At 46.2% G+C, this 23,881-nt stretch overlaps 1 protein-coding gene across 1 annotated transcript in view; it reads right to left on the reverse strand.

Moving 5' to 3' along the window:
- Positions 1 to 23,881, reverse strand: part of PLXNA2 (plexin A2) — a gene marked incomplete in the record, with an annotated part of 325,301 nt that overhangs the window by 108,329 nt on the left and 193,091 nt on the right. Inside the window, 1 exon segment of the mRNA XM_034770557.1 lies at positions 5,931 to 6,031. Coding sequence (XP_034626448.1) covers positions 5,931 to 6,031 — 101 coding nt within the window.

Below are 23,881 nucleotides of genomic sequence, written 5' to 3' on the forward strand. Positions count from 1 at the left end.
GACCCTCCCTGCAGCTGTAAAGCACGTTTATTAGGGCAGTGCTTAGGGACCAATCCAGATTGGGGCCCCATTGTGCTAGGCACTGTACAAACACAGAAGGGTAGCGAGTCAGAGGCTGGATAATTTTATGACCATCCGTATAATTGCGGTTACATAAGCTAATATAAAGGGGCCAACTACAGCCAACTGTGGTGATGTGAACACCTGTTCACTAGGAACCGGATAGAGACTCAGCAACTTATTTTACACAGAGCAATTACCATTAAAGTAAGCATTACCAGCTGTCCCTGCATAGTGGTATCAGAGAAGTAGTACAGTGCTCTTCTATCCTATGGTATACGGGGAAAGCAGAGTCTTTCAGATTCCACTATATAGTAGTGGCTGGCATATGTTGAATTTTATTGGTGTCAACGAACAGTCATCAAATGATATCAACTTTCACTTACTGTTAACCTCCGAATGCCATTACCAGTCTCCTGAGACCCCCATTCAAGTGCTTTTCTAAGCACCCATTTGAATGTATTTGTTACTTTAAGCAGTAAAGTGAGTGCTCTTCTCCCACTTAGGACTGGAGTCAGTGGAAGGAATACTCAACACAAAAGCAGGTTTGGCGGTTTTGTTTTCCTTGTGGCAGGGCTGGGCGCAATCTTAGGTAAACATCTACATTAGCAGACACATTGACTGTTTCACAAAGAGTCTTAATCTCCCGGTGCCAAACCTCTCCTAAATGAGGTGACAAGAGCCTGGCGAAATAGGGACTCAAACAAAAAAAGGGAGCTACCTTCATTGCTGAAAGGCTGTTTGCTTCTGAATAAGAAAAGCACTGAGGTTCCCACTTTCCCTTTCCATACCTGACAATTGATGTAGCTGTCCTCCCCCCCCTCCCCCACTTTCCCTTTTTTGGAATATAATAATGGATCTAAATATGAATGCTGCTAAAGAAAAGAATTATTGAGGTTTAAGTGAATCTGTAAGATAGCTTGAAAGTGAGCTCTTGACTGGAGCCTTTATCTCATTGACTCACTGGAATGGCTCTTTTTTATCATACTATTTATGGCAACAGCCCTAACAGAGATAAATAGGTCTGTAGACAATAACATACTTGCAGAGAGCAGCATATAGAGAGAGCCTTGCAGGTTGCAAATTCCACTGGACCAAGGATACTCAATCTCCTTGAGGCCTCTGCCTACCTCCCAAAGAGCAGAATTGCTGGAGGAGTAGTAGTAAAAATTAACCTCTCTGTCTTGATTATAAAGTAAAAGAGAATGAATAGTATCAGGGGGTAGCCGTGTTAGTCTGTATCTACAAAAAGTTGCATCCGAAGAAGTGAGGTTTTTGCTCACGAAAGCTTATGCCCAAATAAATCTGTTAGTCTTTAAGGTGCCACCAGACTCTTTGTTGTTTTTTTAAGAGAATGAATGGAGATCACACCCCAAGCTGGATCTTGGGAATACTGTACATGAGGCAGATTGCTCATTCTTTTGGATGGTGGTGAACCAAGCGGCCTGCTAAATCCAGGGTTGAGAGTTCAATCCTTGAGGGGGCCACGTAGGGATCTGGGGCAAAATCAGTACTTGGTCCTGCTAGTGAAGGCAGGGGGCAGGAGTCGATGACCTTTCAAGGTCCCTTCCAGTTCTAGGAGATAGGATATCTCCATTAATTTATATATTTAAAAGGAATCATACTTTTCCCTTGGCCATTTCTTGTAGGGATTTTTGGAATCTCATGTTATGTCCCAGACTCCTGGAAGGCTTCTTAAATCAAGGTGCAAGATAGTGTGTGCTGTGTCCTTCTCCAGTGGGAAGTCCCCTACCCTGCTACCGCTACCAGCTAATGGATTTACACCCTGAGCTCAAATGTTAGTGGCCTGTGCCGTGGTGCTGATAATCGGTCCATAGAAAAATTATCACCACAATGAATTGGCAGCCTAAAAGGTCTTCGGGTCAGAGGTTGTCTTCCTATTCAGCCCTGCAGTGCCTAAGGGTATGGCTACCCAGCAAGTGGCAGTCTGCAGTAGCACGTTTTAGAGCCCCGGTCTACGCACTCAGGCTCATGCTATGGCGCTCCTCATAGCCGCATAGACATTCGGGCTTGGGCTGCAGCTCAGACTCTGACGCCTAAGAGACGGGGACGGGCTTCACAGCCACAATATCTACCCAGCTGTTTTTGGCACTGCCGCATGAGTCCTGTGAGCCTGCGTCTGACAACCTGGGCTGTGAGACGTGTTGCCGTGGGAGGCACAGATGTACCCTGACATGTTTTGGGTGCTACCGTAATGTAACGACCAATCGGTAAAGGCGAAAACCTGCATTGAAATGCTTACTTATGAACTACAATGTGAAATCAGACTCAGCTAATCCCCAGTACGCCTCCACTGTATGTTTGCCCAGAGCACAATCTCTTCTAGTCCAATAAATTCCAGGTCTTCCCCTTGCTTCTTCCATCCCTACCCCAACCTGCCTCCCAAAACCTCTGCAGGGGATTAAGTGGCTGCAGAAGCTGTTAGTTCAGCTCATTTCACCCTTTTGGCTTTGATTTTTATTCCTCTGTCTCATGGGCTTGTGCAGGTGAATGTATGTAAAGGCATCTCCCCTTGTCGTCCTCTAGATGGAATATAGAGAATTGTGGTTCTGCTTCTGTGTGACCTAATAGATCTGACCCTTTAACCCAAACACAAGCAGCTCCTGCTTTTAGATCCAGAGATCATGGGTTTAATCCCCATGGACGATTTAACCAGGGGCATCATTACACTTAGCTTATAAATTTACACGTGCACAGTGCCAAGAACAAAGGGGCACCAATCCCTGACTGAGACCTCTAGGCACAACTGCAATAGTAATATTAAATAATAAACAACAACAATAATAATACGCTGTAGTCACTCAGAAATTGAAGACAGCAGTAGGGAGAGAACTCAGATCCTCCTGGTCACTTAGAGTTTTATGGCAACAGTGGATACAACTGAGATCCTCCTGCACTAAAAGGGGCAGTACAGAGCCTATGACACACACTCCTGACTCCATCCAGTAGAGGTCAGCGGTGTCTGTGTCTGTCTGTCTTTCCCTCGCATACCACTTCATGACACTGTTATGATTTCAGAGCCAAACGCTTTAGTTGTCTTGGTAATCACTCAAAGTTCTGGCTAAGCACCCACAAGTTCAGATTCTGATCCGAGCATCCCGAGTCTGCAAAACGGTCCATAAATTCCACATGGATAAACTGTTTCATAGGATCCCCAGCTCACCTTCCCTGCTTCTGGGTGAACCAGGAATACAGCGATATGACAAAGAACTTCTGCAGCTGTTTTGGTATTTCTCTCACCATCCAGGACCCAGAAGTGCAGAAGCAGACTCAAAATAGAAAAAAGGTGGGAAAAGCGGTTTGGTTGGAATCCTGGGCCACTTTACTGTCACAAGGGCTTTATTTTCTCGGCACTCTGCCTCTCAGTTTCAATTTCCCCAGCCCGCTAAACCCCCTCTTTAGTGTCTCTTTTTGTCAGCCCTCTGTGAATGCAGCGTGAGCAGCACATCCTGACCTGTGACCTCCCCACCAAACACAGAAGCAGCTGGCCCATCTGGCAGGAGTGAAATGTAAAAATTAGAGGACAGAGATGACAAATGAAATACAAACACACCGGCATTGGGGGCTTCCAAACAAATATGACAGCGGCTTCAGTAACAGCAAGATAAACTAAATTATTTACAGCTTCAGACAGGGGCTAAAAAATGATCATTGCTCTGCGCAGACAGTGGGAAGGCAGAGAAACTCCAAGGAAGGGTCAGAAAATAACAGCAGGGAAGAAGGCGTTGTAGTGGCCTGCGTACTGCAGGCTGTTGGCCAGATTTAGCCCTGTACCTCAATACATGGTCTGGCTCCCCCAACCTTCCTGATCTGCTCCCCTTTTATCTTACCTCTGTATGCACAACACTCCACGCCCCTGGCCTGAGTTCTCTTCTTACAAGCTACCAGTCCCTATGTTGGGCAAGGGAAAAACATTTAATGGTTCAAGAAGGGGGACTGGGAACATGAACTCCTGGGTTTTGCCTATCCTGCCACTGATGTTTTGTGTGACCTAGAGCAAGTCATCATCATCGTTTGTATTCAGTAGCACCTGGAGGCTCAAACTGAGATCAAGGTCCCATTGTGCGAGGTGCTGTACCTGCAGTGAGAGACAGCCCCAAAATGCTTACAATCGACCTAGTCATGACAGCCACAGGGGGGCAGAAACGAAGTCTCTTCATCTCTTCATGCCCTACTCTTCTCCTCTGCAAAATGAGTATAACAATCCTTACCTTCCCCTCCCTGGTGGGTTGTGAGACTTAATTAATTAGTATTAGCAAAGGACATAGTGATCCTTTCACCTTCCAGCTCTAATCACCAGACAAAGTGAGACTTGTAGTGGGAGGGTATAAACAAAAAGAGCCATAGCTTAAGCAGCAACTAGACAGAGAACAACCTGACTGGGAAGTCCCCCTGTTTATTAAGGTCCCCCGCAACACATCCTGGTCCTGTCTGGTAACACTGTGGAGCACCCAGAATGCTATAACCACTCCATAGGACTGATTTCAAAGATTTGTAGGTCCTGTGATATTGCCTACAATGGACAGAGTCAATGAGGGATTGGGCAGTCTGGTCTTAAAGGGAGAAGCAATGAAGAAGGAGGAAAAATAGACAAGCTAAGACCGTTTCAGGAATTTGATCCAAGAGCGCTAAATTCTTCACTGCTGTGCATTCATTTACACCCAGGCACAGGGAGTGCTGAGTGCTACCAAACCAGAATGATAGTGTCTCACACTTGTTCTGCACAGGTCTAGGTAGCAGCAAGGTAGCAGAGCATCAGGCCCTGTGACTACTGGTTATTCTCGTAAAGTTTCCCTGAATGCGGCAACTGAAATTAAACACACGGTTCCCCAGGTTGTGGGAGTGCAGATACCCACGTGCATACAGGTCTCTAATCCAGTCCAGATTTTGTATATAAGCCTTTACTGCTCTCCTTCTCGCGCCCTCCTAACACCTGCTGCTTCGGCGTGTGGCCAAGAGCTATTGTGTCGGTCCCTGAACTCTGTCCCTCTGCCTCTGCCCCAATTTCCACCCATTTAATGGGAGCGCTTTGCTGGCTGGCACAGAGCCAGAAGGCTTTCGATGCCTTTCTACCAGTGTGCTCCAGGTTTCTCCCCCCAAGTGCGCACGCCGGGTCCCCCTTCCGCTTTAGCAAGTGGACACTATTGTGCAGAGAGAGTGCCCAAACACCGCCCGAATTCAGAGCCCCAGTTTCCTGAAGCGCCCCGGAAAAATCTTTATTTCCTTTGTCTCCACTGACATGAGCTAGAGCTGCTGGTCTCAAACCTAGCACAGTGCCTTAGCCTAACCCACAGTTTTGTTGCTTTGCTGGGTTTGGCCCACTGCCTGAAGCATTCCGTTTGCTGACATTCCAAAGTAGTGGTTAAATAGTCTCCCCTTGCCACCTGTAAAGAGCCAAATCCTCTGCTCAGGTGCACAGGTGAAACCTTCCTGATGTCAATAAGGTCATATAGTCCACCCCACTATTAAAAACTCCCTCCAATTCGGAACAATTAGGGATTTGGGTAAATAACAAGGCTGTGTGAAACTAGTGGGCTTCCATTCCCATGAGTTTCAGTTCACGTGGTTTCATGCTCTTTGACATTCACTTCACATGCTGGATTTATTCCCCATCTCCTAAATCTAGGGAGTATATTTTCATTTTTAACAGGACTTCCGTGATATTCAGTAGCATTCATCCTGCAGTGCAAGGAATTCCCCTGTAGGAAAAGAGCGATTGTAAAAGGCTGGTACTGTATTCGTTTGTTTGTTTGTTTTTTAATATCCACATACAAGAAGAGTTCAGATTTTTAAGGCTTCTCTTGCAATAAACCCATTAGTTCAAATCAAATGGCTGATGATGGACTTACATGTGGTGAAGAGTGCACCAGCCACAGTGAGGGTCCCCTGAGCTCAGACATTCCCCACAGGTGGTGTATTGCTCACAGGATTCAACAGGAACCCTGGACACCTAGAAAGGAAGTAAATAAACATGTTCATTGCATTTTCACTCCCCTTGTCTTCACAACAAACAAACAAAACAGCAGCAATTAGCCCTTTTATCGGGGCTTTTCTCTGAGGACTGCAAAGCAATTCACAAACTTTAATTAAAGACTAAAAAAATCCTTGTGGGGTAAATCAATACTATGAAACATTATACCCGTTTTACAGACAAGGACACCAAAGCTCAGAGGTGCTCAGTAGATTGCCCCAGGTTGCACAGCAAGTCAGTGGCAGAGCTGAGAACAGAACCCAGTACCCTGTTCTAACATGTTCGAGAAAGCGACTCTCAGTTTTTCTTCCTACAGAAACGTAAGGGTACGTACGCGACAGCTAGCCCGAGGTGCAGCCCCTGCTGCAGACGCCACACTGCTATTTTTAGCATGCTAGCTTGTGCAGACCTAGCATGTGTCTGTTCACTTGCAGTTGGAAGCACGCTCCCAGGTGCAGTGCCGGTGTACCCTGTGTTTCACACAGGCTGCGGGAAAAATTCTTAGCAGGAAGGTTAGGAGGAAATAAAATTCCCCAAGAGGATAGGGAACGGCAGTGCACGTTTGAAGAGCAAATACTGCCATTTTGGTTTTGCTTTGCTTTCACCCTTCAAATACTGTAATTGAATTTTGGGCCCCGTAATAACATTTTCAGTGATGCATGGTTAAGATAAAATTGATCAAATTTCAAGCTTCCATCCCTAGGCTGGTAGCTACAGAGATTAGGAAGGAATTATTCCCTGTTATACAGCACTGAAAATTAGTGAGATGTATTATAAGGGTCTTTATCTCCTTTAGCAGGATCAGGTATGGGTCCATACTGGCCCTGAAGGGCCAGTAGTCTGATCCAAGGGGATAAATCCTAGACTTCATGTTTCATAGGCCTCCTAGTGGCCCTCGATACAGGGGTGAATTTCAGCCTGGGAGAGCTTCCTATGAGAACATCTGGATTCCATGAGAATCTCCGGGCAAGAACAGACGGTTACTCTCGGATCCTCAATAAAGTACTCTCAATACATAGCAGGACAAGCCATATTAAAACAAGTGGCTGTAACCCTGTGCAGTCACAATTCCATTTCTCAGGATCACTGACAAGACATCTTCAGATAAGGGAGTACAAGTTTCTCAAAACCAGACAATGGGGCTGCCTGGCCTGTCTCACAGGGGCAGGAGAGAAAAGAAAATGAAGAGGGAATGCCTCTGTCGCCAGGGATTTACAAAATCACCAGGAATCTGGCCATCAGCAAATAACTTCACACAGTAACCTTCATGAACAGAAAAGGTACATTTACACAGGTGAGATGTTATAAGGTCCTGACCCACTTGTCATAATTAACTCCCCCCGAAGTACTGCCTACAAGATGAGGGCTTTAACCCCAGTGTCATTGCCAGATTCCAATCTGGCAATTATGCTTTGCCTCTTTTAATCCCCTCCCTGCAGTTTCAACGAGATGAGGTATTTCTCTCCACTTCCTGTCCTAAAGCCATCGTATGGGCTTCTGCATAGAGTTCAACAGCTATTGCGTTCCACCCCAGAAGAAGGTGTGTTTCAGCAGCGGACTCATTGTCACAAGACAGCATTGAGGGCAAGAACTTAGCAGGATTCAGCACAAGGACTGGACATTTATCTGGGTCACCAGAATATCCAGTCTCAAAATCAAACTAACAAAAGTTTGGGAAGGGACATAAGCCCTCCTGCATCCTAATCGCTAACGAACAGGGCGAGAAGGAGACATTCCCTGGGGCAGGTTATCCCATCATTGCTTACTGTGAGGTGTTACCTTTCTCTGAGGTGCTAACCACTATCAAAGACAGTATATTGGACTAGACGGACCTCCGGTCAATCCAATATGACAATTCATATGAAGTGAGACTCATCTATACATTTTAAAAAAAATTATATACAGTCTATGAAGTGCTGTGGGATCCGTTGGGGTGAAAGATGATGTGTAAATGTTTTTGTTAATACATAATAATAATAATTATTATTATTACTACCTATCATGTTTTATCAACAGCAGAGACACAAATGTCCCATTTACAATAAATAGTAACATACAGTCTAGCTTGCCTGGCAAAGAGGCCTAGCGGAGGGGGTGATCGGGGCTTAGCCTGTGCAGACAGATTGCACAGCAGTCTGGGGTGAGCACATCAGAGGCTCTTGCTGGTTTGTGTTAGTGAAATCTGTCTGCTAACGCACCGGCAAATGCTCTCTTTGGCAGCCGGAAGGCAGAGTTCTAGTCCAAGGAGCCAGTCCCAAAACCGCCCCCACGCGCACAGTTGTTTGGAGGCGTAAACATGTGCTGGGATGGTCCAGGACAGGACATAGACTGCTGGCTTCCATATGGCTCACAGAAACAAATCTTGGAGGTACTGCTTGCAAGCTGGGACTGGCAAGTCAGACTTCAGCAGGTCAGCAATCCACAGTGACACAAAGCCTCTATAAGCCATAAGGTTTTGACTGAGTTGGGAAGCAGAATTACACCCTCATGAAGCCCCGTCCCCTTCACCGAAGAGGCGGCCATATTTTAACGTAACCCTGCCAAACCTTCCCTTCCCAGGAGACCATACAAATGCACCCAGGAAGAGAACATACTGTGTCGTAACACACCATCTCCTCCTTGGAGGTGACTGTCCCAGCCCACTCTGTACCTGCCCCCAGTAGGCAGGATGCCTCAAGTACTATTAGTTATTTAGATATTAAGCAATGGGTTTGGGTGGTAAAAGTCTATCTGTCTGTTTCTCACCTGCTCTGCACCTTGTGCAGTCACGGACACCGGTGCAAACAGCCAGTGTAATCAAATATAGAATTCTGAGTTGGCAGCATTTTATACTGATTTTGCACAGGGCTATATGGTGACGCAAGGTACAGGGCAGGGGAGAACCATGTTCTGTGTACCAGATTCACCACTATGTAACTTCAATGTTACACCAGTGCAAGTTCCACTGATGTCATTAGAGTCACAGCAGCACATAACTGGAGTAACAAAATGGTGAATCAGGCCCAGAGAATTCATGTCCATGGAGGATGTGTATTCTTGGTTGTAATTTTTAATGTCTGTGCCAGTCTGAGTGTCAGAGTGAGGCATTTCACAACTTGAAATAAATACTAAAAACCACCACCACACCTCTACGCTCCCCCTACCCCCCCAAAAAACAACATCCCCCCCACCAGCTCTTGGCTTCAGATTTTGGCTTGTAATAAAAAGAAGAAAAAAAGATTGAAAGGCAAATATTCAAGGGAAAAGGAGCCCCTGTGGTAGAAATGAAAGTGAACAGAAAAAGGATCTTTTATGTTTAAAACGCTGCATGCTCAAGTAGGCGGGAGAAGAACATTTCTGATTCCCATTCCAGTTCACCTCTCCCATGGCAATCGCTCTTTGCCGGGCTCTGGTGTATCCGTTACACTAACCAATGGGCTCCCTTCCGCTCTGCCATCCAAACAGAGCCCTTGTGCAGAGATAACTAAAGCGAAGTGTGCGGCCTCTTTCCTTGGGTTTCTGGCTCCTTGTGAGTGATTTCTGCAACTGGCTGAAATTAAAACAACTGTCTGCATTACATTCGCTCTGTCTGTCAAAACACGGCCTCGCTCTCAGCAGCTGGGAAGTCAGGGGCTGAAAGGAAGCAGTGTCTCTCTGAACAAAGGCCACTTTCACGCCAAATGTTGTTGATATAGTGAGAACCCAGTTCCTCTCTAAACATGAAACCAATAGGGCTGCTTTTCTTCTTGTTTCCTGGGCCCTACTTAACAGCTTTAAAAAAATTATTATATCTATAAAATTTATGTTGCGCCAGAACACTACAGAGCCGTTTCGGCCTGGAATTAGCCAGTGCAGCAATTATGGAGGCCTTTTGGGTCAAATTCAGTGGTGATGTAAACCGTGGTGGAAGGTACACGCCGTTTGTAAGAGGCAAAGCTGTGCACAACATGCACCCATTCGGGATCCCAAGGGCGTGCAAGGGACAAACTTACACATGGAGAAGGGCGATGTAGGAAAAGGAAACAATCGGAGGGTGTGATAAGGACACAGGAGGTCTGGGTTCAGTTCCTGGCTCTATCATACGCTCTGTCTGTCCAAGTCTCTTCCTCTCTGCGCCTCAGCTCCCCATCTGTAAAACGGCAATAATGATGTTCTCTCTCTCTCATCATTTGTCTGTCCAGTCAACCTAGTCTGTAAGGGGCTCGCTCTCGTTAGGTGTCTGTACAGCTACTAGCACAATGGGGCTCTGATCTCACAGGGCCAGTAACTGCAACTATAGCACAAATAGATGAGTACCCATCTCTTTCTCTCTCTCACACACATACACATACACACAGACAGACATACCCCCTCACCCCTATGCTGTCTGCCACATTCTGAAGTTCAGCCCTACTGTCAGAGGACACCACACCCGTTGTGGTTATCCAGGTACTTATAAGATCCCCATCACCACTAATAGATTAAATATGCCTATTCTGAATTTCTGTATGTTTTAGAGGCAAAAATTGCCATTTGATAGAATTTTCTTGTGACACAAAAGGAAGCCTGGTGAAAATTCAAGGCAACAGAGTGTGTACTGGCTGTGACCAAGCAGTTAAAATAAATGCTTTCTTTTCAGCCTCCCAAAGAAAGGGCAGGGAGAGAGAACGGGACTTCCAGAGCCATGAAACTGACCAGGAAACTAAGAATTGAATCTTATCCCAAAGTTGGAATCTGCCTCCCTCTCTCGTTCAGGATGCCAGGATGGAACAACGTTCCCTGCAAACATCCAAGTCTCCTGATGGCAACATGGGAGCTGCTATGAAAGGTTGTCTAGTGCTTGGTCAGCACTGGAGCAGAGGGGAACATAGGCCCATGTGTGCGAGAGAACAGTTGCCTCCATGACCAGGCTTCTGTTCCCCACACTGGGGAGTTTCTGAGTACCTGTGAAGATGGAAAGTCAGGTGGCTTCATGATTCTAAAGGTGCTAGTCTACACCAGAAGTGCTACAGCGGCACAGCTGTACTGATGCAGTTGCATTGACGCAGCGCATCTGGTGAAGACACTCTATGCCGATGGGAGAGAGCTCTCCTGTCCGCCTAATAAAACCACCTCCGTGAGTGGCAGGAGCTCCGTCGGCGGGAGAAGCTCTCCCATCGACAGCGCTGTCCACACCAGCGCTTATGTCGGTGTAACTTATGTCGCTCAGCGGGGTGGCTTACTCACACCCCTGAGCGACGTCGTAAGTTATATCGACATAACTTGTACTGAAGATGAGCCCTAACCTTCTCCCCCTCTTCACCGGGGCTCTGAGCATTTGTTCTCCTGATGCTGTTTAATTTTATTCTCGGAATTCCCATCAGTCATTGACATGGCTGCTGCTGACATCACGTGGTGCTTAATTAAACCTTAATTAAATGGAATAACATGCAAGGGGGGGGGATTTTTCCTCTCTTTCTTTCTTTCTTGTTTCATTTTGCAGTGGTAAAATGGGCTCCGACTCCCCTTAAAGGGGCTAGCCAACCTAGGCCAATACTGTTTTACAGGACCTGCTCTTATGAATCTACAATAAATTTAGATTAGGTTCCTTTTCACATTCGTAAAGTGGTGTGTACTCTTACAGTGCTATAGAAATAATAAATGCCAATAGCAATAATTATTACAATAGCAATTGTACAAATAATTTATGTCATGAATTTCGCCTCTTTTTCTGCTTGTGGAACATCCGTGAGTAAATATGAATGCCGGCAAATGTATTTACTATTCAAAATTATTTGACAAATCTTTTCAAATTATGTACTAATTTTGAATAGTTCAGAGGTCAGATGGGACCATCTAGCCTGACCTGCACAACGCAAGCTATAGAAGTTCAGCTAGTCATCCCTGCATTACAACCCACAACTTGTGTCTGACTGAAGTATATCCTTCAGAAAGAGATCTCAGCAAACTCTTCCGCCTGCATTGGTTCACTATGATCACGCCAATAAGTCACCTGTTATTGTTTCTGTTCCCTAATTGGAAGAGTGCATATACACTTCTGGAGTGAATTTCCTATTTGTACTCCACCACACAGCTTTAAAATCACTCCTTGCAAACAAACGTTCAAGCCCGAAACTGATGAAATATGATGAAATATCCAAAGAGACATTCACAGAAAGAAAACACAACAGGACTGTGAACACAGATGAAGCAAAGTCATTGAAACGTTTGAGAGAATATTGGAGGAATGTTTTTTTGCAACACTTGCCCCATCATATATTTGCCCAGCTCTCACAATTATAACACATAATCCACTGTCCTTGTAATCTGAAATCCAAATACACCTCTACCTCGATATAACACGAATTAAGTGCTCCGGGGCGGGAGGGGGGCGCTGCGCACTCTGGTGGATCAAAGCAAGTTCAATATAGGTTTCACCCATAACGCGGTAAGATGTTTTGGCTCCCAAGGACAGTGTTATATCGAGGTAGAGATGTACTAAGGATTCCAATGGACTGTATGTAGAATGTCCAGAGTTTGGTGAGTAAAAGCACCGAACTCCCATTAACAGCAGGCATTATCATGTACCCCTATCTCTAGAGCTCTGCATGGATACAAAATTAGTATCTGCATCCGACCCGCAAAAAATGGTCCGCAGATACCCACAACCCCATCCACGGCTGGGGATATAAAGCGGATATCCGTGGATTTGCAGGGCTCTAACTATGTCATCACGCACGGTTCTGAAAGCTTATTTCCCTCTCAGAAGCACAGGGATTCCCTTGCTCCTTACAAAAGTCGGGTGGAAATACTTGCTTGTGTTTTAATTGTTTTCAAAATGTTCTCTGCCAGGCTAATTATCATTATGAAACCGAAGTGTTTGTGCGCATGAAATGCCGCATTAGGGAGAGCAGATAAGGAACACCATGTTTCAGCCATGTAGCTGTCTGCAGGCTGAGGGAGAAACAGCATGGATCGGAGTTGATTTAAAAAACAAAACAAAGAAACAATGTGATCAGACAGAAAAATGAAGGATTCAAATGAATGTAATTCACACTGCCATGAAAGGATAGCAACAGCCTGGCAAAAATTGAAAGAAAGCAGGAACATCAGTCATATAAAACGGACCGGCCCAGCTGGAAATAGCAATGCTTAGCAAGAGATGAAGGTTTGATTTCTGGGCCTGCTCTTGTTTCCCAAATTGGCAGGGGCTGGGAGAGAATGCCTTGAAGTTGATTAGTTTGTTTTCCCTCCATCTCGGCCAGGGATCACTGAAAGACAGAAAAGAAAGACAGAAGACATTGTCTAAAAGATAAAAATAGAGGCAGAGAAAAGGCAGGAGAGAGAGAAAGAGAGAGAGAGCACGCAAATGGGAAAATCAGAAGGAATGAAAAGGAGAGAAAGGAAAAAAGAAAGAGAAAAACACACATGAGAGCAAGTGACTGATGGAACGTAAGTATGGAAATGCCTCCTCCTCGGCGGATCACAGTGCTAGCTATTGACACTCAGTGAAAGCATCATTTTCAGAAGCATAACTGCCTGTGTCCATGGTGGTCAAATATCATTTCAACACAGAGATTGTTTTCTGACAATTGGAGCAAAGGAGCTGCACTGCTGTGCCTCCCCTAGCCTCCAAGTATGCTTATTAGCACATACACTTCCACCTGTCCCCGCATGTGGACCAATCACTCTTTGACAGAGACGGGCTGACAGGTTCGGGGGTAAAGTGGGAGCTCACACAACAAGCAGCTCTTCTCCGCAGCGAACGCAGAGAGGGGGGCAGGAATGCAGGCATCAAAAGAACGGCTTCTTCAGATTTTTATGGCCACAGGTGGCACGAGCGAGGAATGAAAGGCGTTTCTAGCTGTAACCAGACGCAGCAGAACTAATGAAGTCCAAAGCTGTTCATTTCACATAGTGGTAAAGAGGCTGATTGACTGGCACCTGTCCACAATGAGCCAGTGGAAAGAACAGAAGGAGGGAAGCAGGGAAAAGAGACAGAGCTCCCTTATATGAGCTGCATCATGTATACTGAGCAGTGCCACAGACCCAGAGAACTTAGCAGGGGGGGGGGGGGGCGGGGGGAGGGAAGGGAAGATAAGCTTGAGCACCAAAACACCAGCTGAAGTTACTGGGAGCTGTAGCTACTCAGCACCCGTGAAACTCAGGCCCAAACAGCATGAGAGTCCACGTAGCCCATCCCACCTCACCTTGAGCAAGTCACCGTATCACTGTAATATCTGATCGCCTTCCTAACATCTGTCACATGTGGTTTATTCTCTCTCACATCCTCTCCCCAAGAGCAAAATTGTGTGCGCAGAGTAATGGTTGGTTTCGGTAGCGTTTTGTTTTTTTAAATGACCACGCTGCTCTATGTGGCAGGCCCAGTGTGCCTGGCCCTGAGAGCAGAAGGTGGGGTGGTTTAGGATGGGCCTTAGTCCCTGGCGGAGTTTGTTCCGCGGTCTCGGACAGGTTGTCTCCTGCGCTGATGAGCTTTACCCTGACAGTGGAAATTTCTGTTGTGCCTGAGGAGTGGAGCTGTTGACGATAGGCCTCACCTCAGAGAGTTATGCTCTTTTAGCGATGGTCTTCGACAGAAACAGGCTTACATTTTTAGAAATGGAGACTAATTCTGGGTGCCTTGAGACCACTTGGGCTGATTTTGGGGTCTTTTTCTTATACAGGCTCCTATTACCCCCCACCCCCGTCCCGATTTTTCACGTTTGCTGTCTGGTCACCCTAACGCCAACTGACTTGAAAACGAGGCCTGAGGTGTCTGAAGCTGGGCGCCCCAATAAAATGAAGGCACCTAGAATTGGCCGCCAGTTTTCCAAATTTAGAACCTGATCCTACAACTGTAGACCATGATGCCTCAACTTCTTGCACAAAGGTGGGTTGCTGAGCCCCACGCAGAAGTCTGCTGACTCCAGTGAGGCTGTGTGAGGGAGATAGTTCAACTCCCACTACAGGACTTAGCCACCGGCTTTAGTTTCTCCATCAGTCATTTCCCTCCTGTTGATAAAACGGGGTTAATACCCACCCCACATGGGTGCGGGGAGGATGGATCAGTGTGTGCAAGTGCTACAAACATTAAGCACCACACCACAATCAGATGTATTAAGGACAATAGCTAAGAAGCCAACGCTCACCTGGCGTTTTTTCTCTCCTGTTCCAACGGGAGTCTCAGTACAACAGCGCGCCCTACCCTCCCTTTACTGCTTGTGCTCCTTTATTTGACACAGCAGCTTTGGCGTTGAGTTTTTTACTTCCCTAATTATGAACCTCGTTCCCGGTAATTAAATGATAAAAGACTCATTACTGCTTTCCTTGACTGTCTGACCTGTAACAAAATAAAAAACTTAAAAATGGAGACTTTCCAAATCCTCTTAAACACCCCTCCCCCGTTCCACAAGAACCTTAAAAATAAATAAAACAGTCTGGCTCCAATAAATAAATAAATAAATAAATAAATAAAGTAGAAGTTTCCACATTTTATGACTGCTACCAACACAAGCAGCTGACCTCTCTGACTAGGAGCCAGCCCATGGGGCATCCCATAAGTATGGCGTATTGCCTGGAGACCCATTGCGGGTAGTGAAGTTCAAACAGAAAATCTATTTTTAATGACTTTGGGGAGTGCTGTGGAGATGCTGAGTAATTCAATGTAATTAAAGCTATCTATCATTGAGTGAGTAGGAGCCGAAAGTTGATGAACTTTTCAATGAGATTTTTTCCCCCCTTCATTCATAAAATCATAGCCATGGCTCCAGCAGGAATCATAAAACAAAACAAAAAAAAAAAAAAATGGGAAGAACTCTCACCAGGTCCAGCTGTTCATGCTTCAGGGTGCCAGCATGGGATGAAGCTGGGGGAAAATAAAGAACAAACCAAACTTTCCCCCAGTATTTGTGAAAAGTTTGACAAACTTTTTCTTTGATGCTTCTGCTGCTGTCTCCTTTTCCCCAGCCCTGCTCAAATATTGAGGATCTCTGAGATATATTTTTCGAAGACCAAGCAAAAAACTTGGTCACCAGATCGGGCTGAGAAGTACATTGTGTTCCTCATTTTAAAGATGGGCCAGAACTAAAACCTTGGGTCCCATGAGCCTTAAACTTTGGGAGAATTCAGATCCAGAGTTGAATTTTGTGGATCAGGCCCAAATAATGCTGATTTTTAATGCAGAACCCCCGCCCCCCATGTAAAACTGACAACAATCACACAAACTTCAAGGAAGGAAGGAAGGAAGAAGCTACTTAGTGTGGTATATAGGGCAATAACTAGGACAAATGAGAGGCAAGTGAAAAGGGAATATTTAGACAGGATAGCGGGAGAAATGTCCCTACAGTGTGGTCTGTTACACTGTGGATTAGACTCCCACGGTAAGCGCTAGGAAAATCAGCACCTGGGCCATTTTAAAATGAGACTGGACAAAGCACTCACAAACACACTGCAGGAAACAATCTTTCTTGGGGATGTGATTTAATAAGTCTCCTTCCGTCCCTCACATCCCTCGTTGTGAATATCAGCATATTGCTTCTAGAGAGCAAACAGAAGTTTAATTGTATCTTAATGTTCAGGAAAGCGAGGGGCCCATCAGCAATGGGCAGAGCTAGTCAAAGGGAGAGCAGATTCTCTTCTAAATGCCCCACTGCACCTTGTTTTGACTTGGAGCACAGCCAGCTATTCCAGTAGTGGGCGCTCTTGTGGGGTTGACAAGAGCGCCCCCAGACCAAACCTGCAGCACCCAGGGTGTTTTAGACCTCTCCATTTGTAGTACTGAACTAGGGTCTTGAGAGCACTCCTTACAATTCTCTCACTTTCACACCCATCCTGCCTGGTTTGCAGCTATGTATCCTGCCTGGTTTGCAGCCCAGTGGGGAGGATCTGGAAAGCAGGAGAAGATTTCAGAACCAGGAACAAAACTACCACAAAATTAACCCTTTGTTTGGTGAACTCCAGGGAAAAGCATTACGGATGGAGAAGAGAATTGAACTGACTCAAGCCCCAGTGGAAAAATCCAGAGGGCAAAGCGGAAAGGTGACTCTCACACAGAGAGGTCTGTTTGTCCAAAGGGTGACTGTCAAAGTATGCACAAAGCCACACAAGCACCTGCTGCAGGATGCTTATTCAAAATCATCTAAAAGGCAAGAACTGATTGTTTGCTCCGGTGCTTCATGAAAAGATTCTAAATCCGCCACTACTTTCCTGAAAGGAAAGCCAGGGAGACCACACAAAGTCACTGCAAGGAACCATCTGTGCCTCGTCCTGGCTCCTGAGCATGTGTGCCAACGTCCGCAGGAACTACACAGCTATTTTTAATGCATCCTTTACATAATGGATGAGAGGCAAAGCGAGCTCTCCAATGGATGAGCCCTTGTGAAGGAACCTGCTCTCTATGACATGCCAAGCCTTCTGGACGGCTCTTCCACCAGCAGCTCTGGTGCTTTGTTACTTTGGAACAGACAAGCGCAACAAGAGCTTGGCACAGCTGCCAAACCCTGCCAAAGGTGCAGCATTTCAGAGCCAGAATCAGCGCTCAGGCAGCCTATTCTTAAAGGCTCCACTAGTTGAAGAGCGCATGAGCTAAAACTCATAGTAATGCCTGGATATTTTAAACCCACTACGTGCTTCTGTACAACCCCTTTCCTAAGGCTAGGGTTCCCATCTTGGAAGGGCAAGCCTTTTAGCTTCAGTAGACAATTAGTATGTGGTAAGAGAGTCCCATCCAGGAGGCCATCCAAATACCCCTCCCTTTTCAAAGCTGCTTTTGCAAGGCAAACATCTACCCATCCAGCCTCTTATGCTGTCCCCATCTGAATAACAGACAAATAATACTCAAAACCATACAGATGTGTGCACAAAACAGCGAACTGCACATGCCAACACGTACAACCATGTGAAAAACATTTACTTGTGAGTACAAACATGAGTGCATGTGCAAACTACACATTTGTGTCCACAAGTAGGTATTTTTCACATGTAACTGCCTATCAGCCCTCGTGGTTGGCTGCTTTTGCACTTTGACAACATGTTTTGTTGAGGCAGTCACACGGTCACATGTGCGCACTCACTTTCCCCATGCGTATTAGGCAGCAGCGTTTGAGAACGTACAGTTCTAAGGCACCAGCACCGCAGTGTGTTTCACTGTAACTGATAGAAGTGCATGTGCCCAGGAAGGGGACAGATGAGGCGGGGGCTGCACTGACAGATAAGAGAAAGCAGCCATTAGAAAATAAAACCCTTTCTCCCCGACTCCTCCCCAGCTTAGCAGAGAAAAATGTTACCCAAACAATCTGAAAGGTTGTCAGAAATTGAATCAGCAGCTGCAATTTTTGGAGGGGAAGCTAGGAGGTGGGAGCGGAGGCCATATTTACAGACGTTTCCATGACTACAAAGAGATTATTCAATTACAGCGTTAGCAGGAGAGTGCAGAAGGAGTGTCCCTAAAACTCTGGTCCATGCAATCTTTCTGATGAGTCTCTGGGCTTGTCCAATAGTGCTCAACAAGCTGGGTTATAAACTATACAGTGCACTAGCCTTGCCACTGCACACTAGAAGTTCTGGAGTGCGCTTTGACCTACTGTGGTTTGAAACAGGAACAGATCAAAGTGCACTCCAGAACTTCCAGTGCCCGGCAGGAGGGTCCACATGACCCGTTAGTGCATGGCAGGCTAGATTTACACCTCAGCTTGCTGTGCATTAAAAGCTTGTCTAGCCAAGCCCATAGTCTCTTTGGGTCTGTCTACACTGCAAGTAAAAACCTGTGGACAGCCCACCCCAGCTGTCTTGGGCTAAGGGGCCATTTGATTGCAGGGTAGACATTTGGGGGTCGCCTGGGCTCTAGGACCCTGCAAGGTAGGAGGGTCCCAGAGTTCAGGCGGGCAAGCCCGAATGCCTACACTGGAATTAAACAGCCCCTTAGCCTGAGTCAGCTGGCACGGGCCAGCTGAGGGTTTTTAACTGCAGTGTAGACAAACCTTTTCTGGCCAGAGGAACTATATTACCACCTTTCCAGGAAGAGCTGTATTTAAGTACCCTTGCCTTGCCAGCATAGCTTCCGCAGCTCGTAGAGGCAAAACTTCTCCGTGCGTATCTGTCTCTCTCCTATGGATACTGCACCTTGGTCTCCCAGATGCAATAAAATACCTTATTGCTGCCCTTAACATAGCCCTGCCAGACTCCCAGGAGAGGGCCTGAAAAACAGAATGGAGCATCTCTTGGGAAAGCAAGGGAGAGAGACAGAATAATACAGATCCCAAAACACGCCTTGAAATCTGGCTTTCAACCCTACTACTCTCAAACCAAAGGTTCTCCCATCAAACCAAGGCCCCAGCTGGCAGGGCTCAGGTTTGGGGTGGACCCTGTCATGGCAGACAGAGCACAAATAGCTTCCTGTGGTTTACCACAACTCAAGTTAATCATTAGATCCGTGTGAGGTGTCAGAGCAAGATGTGCCAGAATAACAAGATAGTACGGGAAGCTCTTTTTCCCATTCCCAGGGGAAATATATGCTCATGTAAACCTAGAGGAGGAAAAATTAGTTTTCATATGAAATAAGAGCTGCTCACAATCATTCACCCAACACTCCATCTATTCAACCTGCCAGCTCCTCCACTGCCCCGGGCAAGCAGTCTTGAGGCTCACAGGCTTCAGAGGGCAGGATGTGGTACAGACAAAGGGTACCACCTGCGTTGCATTGCCACGAATTCCCTGCCTCCCACTGTTCCGGGTGGGCTGTGAATGTGCCATTAGTCACTGCAGCGAAAGTGCTGCCGTAGTGTATCTGACCATTGGGCCCATCTAATCTGGAGTCCTGCCTCTTGCCATACTGCCTTGGGCCCATTAGATCTAGTCCCGCAACCCCGCTCAGGCTGTAGCTAAGCACCATGGGAGCCCTTTCCTGGTTTCAGTTATACACACAACACACGTCCTACAGAGAACAGGAAAACTTCCTTCCCACCCCCAACATACAGATCTTCTCTTTGCAACAACACTATCAATGTGAAAACGTCAAACGCAGTATTTTGAACATTTCAGACGGTGCACAGTCAGTCATTCTCAGGGCCACCAGCGGACAAAGGTTAGCCCACTGCAAGCCAGCATGAGTGTGTGTGTGATGATCACTGATAGAAAATGGGCTGGTGGCATCAGTGCATCCCTCAGTGCTGTACACAGAAGTCTGGAGCTGGAAAGCTGATCCTCGGTAGAACAGAACAACCATGCATCACATCCATGTGGCAGCTGGTACTCAGAAGCCTGAAGCCAGGCAGTGGAAGTTCATAGATGTGACACACATGACGTTAGGATGCATCTTTTTGTATTCGATTAAAAAATAATCAAAGTATTTTCACCAATTAATTTCCACACATTTCTGGAGTCAGTGAACGCGGAAAAAAAATAACATTTATCATAATTATGACAAGTCTGACCACAGATTGTGTGCACTACATACATATATAGCCTCTATAAACACCACCCCCAACATCACTACGGCTGCTTAACTCGACTGTTGAAATCTCCCTTACAGTACACTGGGTTTGCCAGAGACACTGCCATGTAAGTACTCCTATGTGCCTCCCCCCCAATAAAGACCAGTGCTGGGCTGACTCTTGTGTCATTACACCAGCAGTGAATCTGGTCCAGTGACCAAATTTATTGGACCAAATAAAGTATATTTATTGACAAAGAAAGAAAGAGGGAGAGACATGCAGAGAAGCTAATAACTAGGAATGAGATGCTAAAACTGGGATCTCAGCAACAATGACAAAATCGTGTCAAAGTAAATCTACATCTATTCTCATCTTGAAAACTACCAGCCCTTGTGACCACATGAACCAGACCTTTCTCCTTGTATTCTAGACTTTTCTCCCCAAATCACAGGTGCTGCATCCCTTCTTTAGGAGAAGGCAGCATGACACAACCCAGCACTTCTAGAAGAATCTGGCAACTAGGTGTAATTTTTTTAAACGGAGACAGCTGATTACAGATTCCCAAACTCCTGCATAACAACTTCCCTCCTGTGTTCGGCTTATAATGTAGCAAGTTACAATACCCCCCAACGGGAAAAAATAAAAACAGACCAGACCACACCACAAACAATTCCAGTGCTAAGAATAAGCACTTTGGCTTTTAATTCTGAAATTGTGTTTGTTGTGTGTGTTTATTTTTCACAATGCCCTAAAATTACTGTCCTCGACTGCAAAACACCCCCAAAACAAAACAAAAATGCAAAGGGGCGATTTGCCTGTGCGCGGTTCTGTGGATAGAGTGTCATGCTCATTTGATCAGTGATTAGTACTGCAGTTATATATCTCAAATCTTGGATAAATGGACCTCCACGGTGGCCCCAGACACTACACTGGGCACAATCGGGGGGGAGGGGGTGGGGAAGAGAACGTATCTTAGTTGGTGCCCAAGATGGTGTTTCAATTGAGTTACTCTCCATTTACATTAAATGAAGGCGAGAGGCGAATCAGGACGATGGAGGGAAAATAAATGTGGATGCCTATGATGCTACCTTTACAAAGTCACTTTTCTGACTATGCCCCCAATCCTGTAGTGAGCTCCGTCTGAGTCGAATCCTTCCCCTGTGCAGAGTTTTTTTTCAGGACTACAGCCAAAGGCTATCCTTCTCGTTCATTTCCTAATACACTAAATGCCTTCAATCCTGTTGATGCAAATGTGAATTCAGGGTGCTTGGCACCTTGCAATATTGGGCCCTTAAGGGAATAGTATTTTAAGGGAATAGGCACAAGGCTGTGTTCCACAACTGGTGGAAGGGCAGGGTTAAGGCAGATGGCCTGGAAATGGAATGGGGAGGTCCTTTCTTCACTCTCCTCCCCCCTGAAATGGCTGGATATCAAATATGACAGCATCCCTCAGATTGCATTATTGCTGTTATTTGAAGTGGCTTTCCTATAACATTGCAACAACTGGCAAGTTGCACAGCAAGACCACACACTCTGACGTGGCCCCTCAGACAATAAGACTCCTCCGTTGTGTGACACTGATTAGTCCCAAGCCTCAGAGGGACTAATTAATAAAGATAAAAGGGGAACAGCTTTTCAAAATTTCCAGACTCAAGTGGCGATCAATCCAACATAGTAAACTTTGATCTCAGATCAGTTCATGGCCTTTTTCATTTGCTGCTCTGACTTGCTGCCATGTACCTAAAACACATACCCAATGGCCATGTAAAAGTTTTAACAGGATCTTAGAAAATTAATTACGGTGAACAATTATCATGTGTCTCTCTCTCTCGCTCTCTCTCTTTTTGTGTGCAAGTGGCAAAAATAGGATTTTAAATAATTTTTGGAGTTGTAAGTGATGTAATTAGGTGTTCAGTGAACACTTACAATGGAGTGCTTATTAAAATTACTGTTTTAATCAGAACGTTGCTGGAGAATCATTAAGAGCACAACGGTTTGATTCCCTGGAACTCTAATTAGACCTGGACTTCTTGCTACCCGGGGGAGCCACCTGAATTGAATCCATCTCAGCCTTCTGCTCAGCACTACAGGTGATACACTCTCATTTCCATGCCTGTTGGGAGGAAGCTTCGGTGCTGTTATGCAGTGACCTCGCCAAAGCTTCCTTAATGTATTGCAGGCAGAGGAAGTGGAGATCTGTGCCGGAGAAAGTGCTTAGGTTGCTGAACAGGAGTCTGAAAAACAAGGGAGTGGGAAAGAACTGCCCTGAAATACAAAAGATCCCATCCTGCTTCCCCCAGGAGTGATTCAGAATCAAAGCTCCATCTAAAGTCTTTGCTTTAGTCTGCAGCGCGGTTTCTTTGGTCGGATTGCAAAGTTCACCTCCAGGAAAATGCATCTGGGGTTCTGTTGTCTCCTTCTGCGACCAGAGAGAGTCTCAGGCTGCTTTGAAGCATCTTCTTGAATTCTTCTTTGCAATGCTTTGTATGGCTATAGGCAGGGAAAGTCTAGGTTTTTCTTAATTCTGTCTTCTAGCACTCCTGGCTTGGTGCCACTAGTGGCCACATTCTTTCTTGCACGGAATTTGGTGCACCCAAAAAGGAGCACGCCTCCATTTATCCTCAGAACACGTATTGCATGACACACAGCAAAGCACTCCCCCCTCTCCTTGCCCTGCCCACATGCCTGTGGCCTGAAGGTTCATTTCTAGGGCCTTGTCTCCAATGGCATTTTAGCTATCCATGTAGCAGCACTGGCAGAAACCCCTAGCGCAGACAGGGCCGGCTCCAGGGTTTTGGCTGCCCCAAGCAGCCAAAAAAAAAAAAAAAACCCGCCCGCGATCGCGATCTGCGGTGGCAATTCGGCGGGAGGTCCTTTGCTCCAAGTGGGAGTGAGGGACCGTCCGCCGAATTGCCGCCGAATAGCTGGACGTGCCGCTCCTCTCTGGAGTGGCCGCCCCAAGCACCTGCTTGCCAGGCTGGTGCCTGGAGCCGGCCCTGAGTGCAGACAGCTTACAGCAGTGCAGCTTACCCCAGCTTGAAAGTAGGGTAAATCACGACTATCCCAAGAGTTTGTCCTGCCTGGTACAGCTGCTCTGGCACCTCAGTTCGCTGAGTAGACATCCTAGCCATGAGAACAGAGTCCAGTTTCCAGGCCTCATTCATTAATAGCTTATGAGTTTCAGAGCTGCTGAGAGCACACAGCTCCCATTGGCCTCAGTTGGAGCTGCTGCTCAGCACGTCCGAATATACAAACCCGGTATTTATCTAGGAGAGGAAGGCTGGCCCAATGGTTAGGGTACTAGCCTAGTGCTTAGGAATCTGCTCTTCCACAGATTTGCTGGGTGATCTTGGGCAAGTCACTTAGTCTCTCTCTGCCTCGATTCCCCATCTGCAAATTGGGAGAACAGCATTGCCCTACCTTATAGGGGCGTTGTGAGGACAAACACATTCAAAGATTAGCG

This window comes from Trachemys scripta, chromosome 4 (genome assembly GCF_013100865.1).
Source record: "Trachemys scripta elegans isolate TJP31775 chromosome 4, CAS_Tse_1.0, whole genome shotgun sequence".
NCBI classification, from domain to species: domain Eukaryota; kingdom Metazoa; phylum Chordata; order Testudines; family Emydidae; genus Trachemys; species Trachemys scripta.